At 38.9% G+C, this 10939-nt stretch overlaps 1 protein-coding gene across 2 annotated transcripts; it reads left to right on the top strand.

Moving 5' to 3' along the window:
• The first annotated feature begins 677 nt into the window (after positions 1-677).
• On the top strand, positions 678-9262 carry lrrc38a (leucine rich repeat containing 38a). 2 transcript variants are annotated; one of them, XM_026241129.1, is made up of 3 exons: positions 678-1045; positions 1282-2724; positions 6968-9262. In XM_026241129.1, the coding sequence occupies exons 2-3, from the start codon at positions 2097-2099 to the stop codon at positions 7210-7212; spliced, it is 873 nt and encodes a 290-aa protein (XP_026096914.1). In that variant the 5' UTR covers positions 678-1045; positions 1282-2096; the 3' UTR covers positions 7213-9262. The 2 variants fall into 2 exon arrangements, with proteins under 2 accessions (XP_026096914.1, XP_026096913.1); XM_026241128.1 differs by lacking the exon at positions 678-1045 and having other exon boundaries at positions 1077-2724.
• The last annotated feature ends 1677 nt before the right edge of the window (positions 9263-10939 follow it).

The following is a 10939-nucleotide window of genomic DNA, read 5'->3' as shown; positions in this document are numbered from 1 at the left end:
CTGGGTGTCCTAGTTTCTGAGACATTCATATTTTGTGACTATTGGTGCTTTTTTCCAACTCGACAACTATTTATTTTGTGGCCAGTTGTCTCAATAGTGCAATGGTTCAGTAGGGCGACAGTATATTGCTCTTGGGTATGTTGGTGAGGATCATCTGGAGTGAGGGCCCAGAATGCACCTGGAAGGAAAGTATGTCACCATGTTCTCAGCCGAGGCTGACAGGTATTCTTTTTGAGGGCACTGACACATGGTCTTCTTGCCATTTGTGACTGTGTATATGGGATTATCATGTCTCTCTTTAAAGACCCTAGTGAGAAAATCCAAGCTGCATGATCTTCTCCACTAAACCCTGCCATGCATGCCTCTAGACGATGAATAGTTTGGATCTGTAAAAGAATCAACTCGACCCTGGAAAAACCAAGGCACACAAAGTTATCAGCATTTTATTGTCTTGCATGCAAGCCACATTCTTAAATAAGGATTTAGTATTTAAGTCACAGTAAGTAGCATTACCTTTTGTTTGTGTCCTTTCCTGTTGTGTCGTCTCCACAACCCAACTGTGTCAAACAGTATGTTGCTCATGATATTTATCATTTATTCATGTGCCATACTTAATTGTGAAGGGAAAGTCTGCACAGATTTTCTGACACTGCCATATGCCCTACTGAGAAGATATCCTGTACCTTTGCACTAATGATCCTGACATTTGTTTCTTTTACAGGGACACCAGAGGAAGTAACATTTCGAGTTGAAATTCTTTCAAAGAAGTGCCACATGAAAAGGTCAAAGGCGAGTCTTTTTTTTTCTTTCTGGTCATGCCTGCCAGAAAGGTCAGAGGTACAAAATGACCTATGGGACTATTGTGTAATTCCACTGGGCTGTGCCATGCTATTCTCCAGTGCATGTGATGTAAGAGGAAAGCTGTCTGTTGGAGATTTACAGCAGCACAGGAGTAAACATGAATTCTGAACACAGAGCGACAAAAATAACAACAGCTGGAAACGCTATGAGTAATGACCGCTTTCATGGGCACACTGAAGAAGAGGTACTGTCAAAATCTTTTTGTAGTCCTTTCGACTCATATAAAATGTTGGACATTTTGAAAGCGTTGTGATTTTCAGGACAGCCATTACATTCGGGATGTAAACAAGTGTGATTGAGTTGTGCAGCTGTGATGAGGTCGGGAAGGTTTTGCATGCGATTTCTAATTTGTAGAATGCAATAGACAAGAATGATCCGCTTTGCTGAGGTTCACACGCAGTCACCATCTCTCACTTTCAGGGCAGTAATCTGTATGCACACAGCCCCATGTTAATCGTCACATCCATCACCATGGCAATGGAGCCAGAATATAAAATCATGCACTATACCGACTGAATCGGAGGACAACAGAAAAGAAGCCAAATGTGATTAAATGTGGAAACCATCGACAACATATCATTAGCCATTTATTCAGGATGGAAGAAGACTTGCAACCACAGCCTTGAGTCAAATGTGCTATGGACACCATGGTTCAGCTGGCACACAATCAAGAGCAGACGCATAAGGACCAAGATACGGATCAGCACATAGTGTATGTTTGAATTAAAGAATCAGAAATCCCTTTTGACTGTGGGTAAACCAAGTAGGCTACACCTCCCCTTCCGTCCTCACACTCCCCTCCCCTCTCCATGCCCCCAGCGCTTCCCAGTCTCTGGTTCACTCGTCTCTGTTTACCTCTCTGCTAATCCCTTGCATTGCGTGGTCTCTCTCTCTCTTCCCTGTATTCTCTCGATCGCTCTCTCTCTCCTCCCTTTTCATGCTCGGAGCCAGAGGGCTGCCACACGACCCACTCCGCCTGCTATATGATCTTGTGGAAAACAGCTCCGTGTCTTTTTAGCCGCTTGCTGCTGCTCGAGCCTTTGTAGATTGCAATCTAGGAGACAAGGAAAGATGCCTTCGCGACAACCCTGACTCCTGTCATCTCCTGATGCACCCCTGTCCCCTTTCCTAGTATCTCGCCCCGTCCCTTTACCCCATCCCCTCTCCTCTATTCCTCTCCAGACCTCCCTCTCTCAATCCCCCCAATCTCCCCTTCACCTCGCACCCTCTTGACAATGTTCTCATGTGTTCGCTGGTTTCAGCCTTTCCTTGCCTTGCTATCCTCTACCTTGTTATCTTGGGGGTACAACTGTCCATCCAGCTGCTTGTGTCCAGACCATCACACCGTGGACTGCACAAGTCAAGGGCTCACCCGTCTTCCAGACTCCATCCCTTTGGATGTACGGAGACTGCTTCTGTCTAACAACTGGATTCCCTGGATCCCTTCTGATTTCCTGGTTCTCTACAGTGATTTGGTCTACCTGGATCTGAGGAATAACTCCCTAACAAAGCTGGAGCCTGGGACTCTGTGCACATCCTCCAGACTGGTCTATCTGGACCTGGGGAGCAACAACTTGACTGAGATCCCCTCGGGAACTTTCGGTGAGTCCCATAGTTTGATCAAGCTACGTCTCGGGAACAATCCTTATTTGAATATGGTCAGCAAGGACGCATTTGCAGGCCTCACCTCCTTACGAGAGCTCGAGCTAGAGAGGAATTCCCTCTCTGGCCTGGACATCGAGGTGTTGAACCAATTGCCTTCTTTACGGGTGATACGCTTAGAAGGGAACCCCTGGGTGTGCAATTGCAACTTTGCCAAACTGTTTCTTTGGTTGTTGGAGAATCGTCACAAGCTCCCAACTGGTAAGCTGCTTAAATCTTGTCTTCCTGACCTGTATTAAATAATGTCATACATTTTATTTCAACAAATAGTCTGTGGTCATTCAACAGTGAAAGTAACACTGAGGGGGAGAACTGTTGATGCTTATGATCTACTTTCTGACTAGGGCTAGAGATGCTTCACAACACACTAGTTGCTTACAACAGAGACTTAACTATTTTGACTCATCACATTAGCATGATGGGCTAGTAATTCAACTTATTAATGTCTTGAATATCTAAATCGAAAGTCAAATTTCAAATGATAACACTTTTGTATTACATGCCTCCACTGCATCTTGTATTTAGCTGCATGAGAATATTTTCAAACCAAGACTAAGAGGTTGAAACACCATAGGTGATTGCTAGAATATGCCAAATGTTCTTGTGCATAATTCATGAAACAGATGCCACACAACATGTTCCCTTATTTTTTTTCATGTCTTGTCCTCTTTGTCGACATTCATTTGAGTGGTAACTAAAGGAAGAAATTGAGGGAAATGTACTGTACCCTCTTGAATACAGTATCCATTTGTCATTATAGGTCACTTATCACTAGCTCCACAGCTACATCAAATATATCTATATATATATATATATATATATATATATATATATATGCATGATCCTCTCTGTCCCTTAGAAGTACAAGTCACTTTTCTCTCCCTTTGTCTGTTTTAGAGTAATGTATAGGTCGCAAGTTACGAACATGTCAATATAAAATATTTAGTTTGGGTTTTGGTTGCACATTTATATACCAAGTGCTGGGAGCATGTGTAGTAGCTTTGTTACACAACCAAGCCAAACCTCTTTCTCTCTCTATATATAATAAAATAAATAAATATCTTTCTTAGTAAAAACTACTAAAAAAAAAAGATTAAATGGTACATTGTTAATGTTGGAAACAAAACCAAAAACTATAATTTGAAGTCTAAATTCACATATTTTTAACAACATTTGAGAATCATTACTTATCATAGTTATCCCTTATCACGAATCATAGTTATCATCATACAGTAGGTGTGAATCTTCCTGATTGGATTAAACTCCATATTCAGAGAAAGATTTGGTTAATCCTCAGAGATTTTGAAGTATATTTGACTATTTTTGTTGCTTACGATTTGAAGCATGAGACTGAGATCCTATCAGACATCATTTGTAACTTCTAAATCACATCAACATTTAATTAGTCCATCTCCAGAATAATAATATTAACTGTACCCATTAATTTAACATGAACAGGGTGTCTGTTCCTTTGTCAACAGAGACAATGAAGGTCAGTTGTATTTGTAAACAAAACCCTTTCACCCGTTCACAAATGTATGCTAACCTTGCACAGTCTTTTATGATCCTCACTTCCTCTGTATAATTTCCTCATTTCATTGCAACATTTAAGTTCATTTAAATTCAGTGCTATTACATTCAGCATTGATTAACAAATACAGAAAAGGTCCAGAGAAGTCCAAATTGTTTAGAATGTGTCAAGATGTTCCAGATATCTAGCATTTATTTACATTTGACAGACATGGTTACCACAATTTACATAGTATTCAAGATATGCATTTTATCATTCTTTCCTGGCAATTAAACTGACCTTGGTGTTGCATAGCAGCATAAATGCCAGTGGTTAGATTGTTTTAATTGTAACTCAAGAAACAAAACTGACACTATTTAAAATATCGTGTGAAAAACTGTATGAATCCACCATAATGCAGTCTTTCATTTAGATCGTTAATTTGGACCACTAGTTTAAACTCCCTGGCACCTGGGGATGGATGAACACATTACATCCATTATTCAACCCAACACTGAAACTGATACTGATGATAGCACACTTCTGGCACACTTTCAGTTGCCCGGTAAATGGATATTCAGTCTTTTAAGGGCAAGAACCAAGATTTCCACCAAAAACAGTGTTGAGGATAAACAAAGCATGCTAAGTGGAATACATATATGTGATAGGTGCATGTAAAACTCTTTTAAACAACCCTCAAAGGTCAACAGACAGAGCCAGAGAGGTTACTACGTCACAATATGTCACCATTATGCCAACAAGCCATGTATTTATCACAAGATAATGCATGCACTCTTTTTAGCACATCAATCAAATGTATTGAATGAAATCAGTGTAATCTGAAAAGAGAGACCTAATGAGATTCATATATTCGGCTGTATTACACTAGAAAGACACAGCTTTGATTAATTTCACTGATGCAAACACAAGAACATGGCAGTGTCTTCCTCGTGCCACACATATGTGGTGACAGCAGGCTAGACAACACTAGTCGGCTGACTGAGCTTGTGGCTGCTGTGAGAATTTTCTAAATGGATAAAAGCATGTGAGTGTGTGTTGGCGAATTGAGATTTTCGCTCCAGGGGATCTCCAGTGTAAAACACTGAAGCTCTGGCATGAGAAACACATTAGATGAGCTCGTAGAGCTGTGCAAACGGCCACGTGACAGACCAAACAAAGGAGGCTGCGGTCGATGAATCCCCTGCGTGTGGAAAAGCCCTTCTGGATGGAGTGACTCATCCGCACGTACTGCCTCACACGTTTGATGATGATGTCAACTGACTTTGGCCAATGACATGAACAAGCATGGTGGCATTGTGTTATGACACGGAGGGTTATATACTGACGAGAATTCCGTTTCTTATTATTTCCGCTCAAAAATACACAGCGTGAGGCAATAAGAGGAGAGATGGGGCTCTGGAGCTCTGCCGCTCTGTTGTGTCTGTCTGTCAGCGTGGCTGTATTATGTAGGCGATGTTCCGCTTCAAATCTGTCATCTGGTGTCCGCTGATCACACAGCTGAAAGGAGATTAAACCTCCCTCTGTGAAAATCAAAATACACACCAACGAGGAAAATTTCACAAACATTTCCCATAAAGAAATTAGAAAGCATCCCATCTCGCATCTTATTTTGCCATTATGTAACAGGAGTTTTCTGAGTCATAGTTGCAGCTCTGCTCTGTGTTATTGCTATATGAAAAAAATATATATATATACACGTGTGTGTGTGTGTGTGTGTGTGTGTGTATGTATATATATATATATATATATATATATATATATATATATATATATATATATATATGTATATGTGTATATGTGTGTGTGTGTGGGGGGGGGGGTTCATTCATGCCTTTTTTAAACATGATCTTAAACATTATGTGTCAAATCTCATTAGCACTTTGTTTTTAAAGCAGATCGAGCATGAATTTGGACAGCAAGCTCATTGTAGGTGTTGCTCACCCATCAGAAAGGCACTTGAATGTAATGGCATTGAGTGCTAGTGCACATGTTCAGTTGGAGTGTATAGCCTTGGGTTTTGTGTGTGTGTTAATGAAGTCTGCTTGCTCATTTATTATCCTTTGAAGTGAAACACTGTCTGGATATGTGACCATCAAATGGCCTTTAAAGACCTGAACAAACAGAAATTAAATGGGAAAAATTAACCGAAACAGATGAAAAAACAGATGAACTTACCTTTTACATTTAAAAGAATTTATTATTATTTTTTTTAGTTTCTGCTTACCAAATATGCTTTCTTTGGTCAAAATTACTGCAAAAAGAGTGTGTTCTATTTGAATATATTTTTAAATGTAATTTATTCTCTTGAAATATTATTTATTCCTTTGAATTAGGAATCAGCAGCTATTTATACTGTTTTTTCCGGATTCTTTGATGAATGAAAAGTTCAAAAGAACAGCATTTATTTGAAATATAAATATTTTGTAAAATCATAAATGTAAAATTTACTGTCACTTTTGATCAATATGATAAATCCTTGATGAATAAAAGTATTTTTTAATCTTGTTTAGTATTATCTTGTTGACCGCAAGCTTAGATAATGTTTGTTCATGATATTGTGCAGCTGAGGTTGCTGGTGACATTAGTGACCTGACATGTGAGCTGGTTTGGAAACTCATACAAGTCCGGTAACTGAACACTGATCATGAGACTAAACTGAATGTTCCATGGACTCTTCACCAAAAGATTCACTGTGTCCTTTCTATCAAGCCATTTCAACTAAAGCCATCATATAATGAGAAATCTCATTTTTTTCTTACTTATAAGCAATTAGAAAAACATACTTTCTAGTACAAAAAAAAAAAAAATACAAAAAAAGTGAAGTTGTGAAAAACAAATCACCACATGGTCTTCTATGAGATTGTATATATGTTCAATAATAATTGTTCCCCTCTCCGTCTTTCTCTGTTCCAGGGTTAGAGGGTATGGAGTGCTCTCTTCCAGGGGACGGGCGGCAAGTGTCCCTCAGTGTGCTTTCTGAGGACAGTTTCCGCGAGTGTCGGGGATTGCTGACTCTCACTGATTATCTCATAGTCATTTTTTCTGGAATTTGTATTTCAGTGGCAGCCATTATTGCCAGTTTCTTTCTGGCCTCCACTATCCACTGTTTCCAGCGGCTCAAATCCAAAAGGACAGATGAAGAGGAGGCAGAGGACTGAGGGGTCTAACTGGACAGAATGGAGATTACAAATTACCCACAATGCACCACACACTGGAAGCCAAGGGATTTGATTAAGAGGTGAAAACCTTATTTCCATGAGAATAGGCCCCTGTGTGACTAAGGTGAAGCTGCAAGAGCCGTCAAAAAATCTCACAAACGTCATCTGTGATGCTTTTTTATACTTGAACACCAATGATTGAATTGAGCCTTAAGACTAAAACTGTTCCTGAAAATGCAGTTTATGAAAGCACTGTTTAATGCCCCTGTATTCAAAATTGATCAGCATTATATTTTGACATCAACTAGCAACAATGGTCTTTTTATGAAAATGTGCAAGATAATTAGTATTTTCTACACGAGTTATTTTTGGTATTGTGTACATGGATCTTGCTCCGTTATAGTAAGGTTTAGCTACTTGCACTTTAATGTACAGATGACATTGCACACAATCCCAGTGAGCCAGACTGTAAGCCACTTCTCATAATTCATAATTGCACTTATCACCAAAGAAATAAATTAGCATATATTGTGGCATACATGTTTTTCATGCAAATGGTTCAAAACGCCAATCAATTCGGTTGTATTACAAATAACATAAGACATGTTTGGTTATTGATGACTTCATAAATGTCATGCATACTCTTAATATGCTTGTTGTAGTTACAGATGGGTCGCAACTGTATATCAAGTACTCAAAGTATTTTAAAGGCTAAATTAAAAGGGAACTTTGTCCATTTTATGTTAATTCTGTCTCGTAACATTCTTTTCCTTTCCTTTCCTAACATTGATGCCAAAGTGTTTTAATATGTCTGGTCACACTGTCTTAGGCCATGTTGTAACTAGATGAGGTGGTCCTGCTTTCTGCCACCATCTTGTGAAAATAACATGAAGTTCCTGCCGGTTCGACCCGGAAAGCCCTGGAAGCTCTCAAAGTGCAAAAGAAACAATAGAGCTCATGTAGTGCCTTTATATAATCTTGTGTTGCTTCCACTACACATAGAATTGAGTTTTTTAGGTTGATGCTAGAGGACGTTTTTGTCTCGATGAAAGCTTCTTGTATATGCTGTGGTTGGGAGATCTCCATGACTTAGCAACAGTGACGTTTTACTCCGGGTCATGAATTTAACAGACGACAGAGGCAAACAAGCGACACAGAAGTGTAGTAGATTCCACAATCATCCAAACATCCCCTCAGATGGAGATGAGAGAGGATGGAAAGCACACTTATTTCGCCTGCTCATTTTCTAGGCGAAAAGTTAAATGAGACAGAGGAAAGAATTTGGCAGAATAAGTGCTACGATTCTTCAGATCTTCTTGTTGCTATGGTTACGTGTCTGTGGGCCAGTTGTGTTGAATTCAGACTCCGCTACTGAGGATGGCTTTGACTAATCAAGTCTCCTCCTGTCCCTTGCTATTTCTCAGTGACTTTTAACCAGCTTTCCTCTCCTTAAAATTGACTTGATTTATGGCGTGAAACTAACATTCCCACTTCTTTCCTTACTGTTTACTCCTTTCCTTAGTGAGATTTGGATGGCCATTAGCTAGACAATAATCGAGAGCATTAAATATTGATGCACTGCATCATAACTACTGAGTTGTAATGCTGTGAAACACTGAAATGTCAGTTTTAAAAGGTAAGTAAATGATGTGGGTCTAAGTTTACAAGAGCATGTAAGTTGAACATGAAGGCATGTGGCCAGTAGGAAGTTATGTGTCAAGACCTGTTTACTTGGACACTAGCCAAGATTGTTTTACATTCAGGGCAAATGAAACTGATCCTTCAACTGGCCACTCATTATCCAGTGGTGGACTATGACCTGAGAATGAAACCAAGATCCCTGAAAACAAGAACAGCATGACTCTGCATCCTGATCCTCTTCACTGTTTCTGACACCGATGCTGGTTAGTTTACAGGAGTTAGTGTGATTACAGTATGAAAAGCCTGTCAATGGTGGTTAACTTGTAACATCCAAGTGAAAGGTTAAACACAAACATGTCTGAAAACAAATCAATAAAATAAAAGAATGGAGTTGGAAAAAATTATTTGTAAACTCGATCAGTTGTAATGACCTTCTCAATGGCACACAAAGCCATTTGATTTTTAACTGTGATCAGCTGTGGTCATTTTGATTAGCTCAGCTTGAAAAGAGCTTTCCTGGAGAATCTCAATCCTTGGCAGTGCAACTGAAGCAAACAATCATCTATGGGTGGCAAGGCGCTGTCAAAAGATCTCTGGGATAAAGTTGTGGACAGGCACGAGTCAAGAGATGGATATGAAAAAAAAATCAAAAGCTTTATCAATGCCTATAGAAGCACAGTGAAGTCTGTGATTAAAATTGAAAGGTATTTGGTACAACACAGACCCTCCCTGGATCAGGACTTCCCTCCAAACTGGATGAAAGAGCCAAGAGGAACCTGCTCAGAGAGGCGACCAAGAGGCCTACAGCATCTCTGAAGCAGCTGCTGGAAGAGTGATCATGTGACAACAATATCACAAATTCTCCACAAATGTGACTTGTATGGGAGGGTTGCAAGAAAAAAGCCACTCCTCAAGAAAGGCCACATGCAGTCCAAACGCAGCTTGAAGATTCTTCTTAACCTTTATTTAAACAGGAATGTCACATTGAGGTTAAAACCTCTTTTACAAGAGACCTGGTCAAGACAGGGTCGGGTAGCAGAATTAAACATATAACAAGTCACAATAATAACAAAACAACATCATCGGATCATAAGATTCTGAGGTTGATGAGACTAAAGGTAAATTATTTGGCCTTAACATGGAAACTATATATGTCTACACCTCACCATCCAAATAACCCTATTCCTCCAGTAAAAAATAGAGGTGGTAATGTTCTGTTATGAGGGTGTTTCTCTGCAGCAAAATACGGGCAAAAGACCATCAAATTATTGAGAAAAAATATGCTTCCTATCAAAAAGTTTTCAGTGGGAAGACCCAAAGCACACAGCAAAACTGAGCACAGAGTGGTTAAAAGAAGAAAAAGGGTGAATATCCTTGTTTGGTCTAGTCAGAGCCCAGACTTTAACCCCATTGAAAGTCTGTGGAATGACTTAAAGACTGCAGTCCACAAACACTCACCAACAAATTGAACTGAACTTGAGCAGTTCTGCAAAAAAGAGTGGGTAAATATTACAAAGTCTAAATATGTAAAGTTAGTAGAGACAAATCCCAACAGACTAAATGCTTGAACAAAATACTGACACAAGGGGGTGATTTGTTTTTTTTTCTGACATGTTGGTGTTCTATTTTTCACTTGGATGTTATAAGTTGCACTGAATAAATACAGCTTGATGAAACAAAAACTGTGTTCTTATTCATTTCTTATTCATTCATCTTATTCATGGCTGGAAAGCAGAAATTCAAAATGCAGATAATAAAATACAATTAACGATATAAGCATGCATTTAGGATACCAAATTCAAACTGTTTAACTTAACCATCCATCAAGGACAGATTGTGTCCCGAATCCTCACCTCTGTGCAGTTCATGGCAACATTTCACCGGTTGATTTTAAGGATAATTGTACTCACTTCACATAAAGCAGATATATTTCCTGATATAAAAATAAATATAAAGAATTAATATATTTAAAAATCACTAAAATAAATGTAAAAATGCATTTACATAAATATGTTTTTGAGAAAGTTCAGTTGCCTATATTTCCTCATATATTTTTTAAACATATTTAATTATTATATAAATACAT

This window comes from Carassius auratus, linkage group LG44F, assembly GCF_003368295.1.
Source record: "Carassius auratus strain Wakin linkage group LG44F, ASM336829v1, whole genome shotgun sequence".
Classification (NCBI taxonomy): Eukaryota; Metazoa; Chordata; class Actinopteri; order Cypriniformes; family Cyprinidae; genus Carassius; species Carassius auratus.
This window is presented reverse-complemented; position numbering and strand designations above follow the sequence as displayed.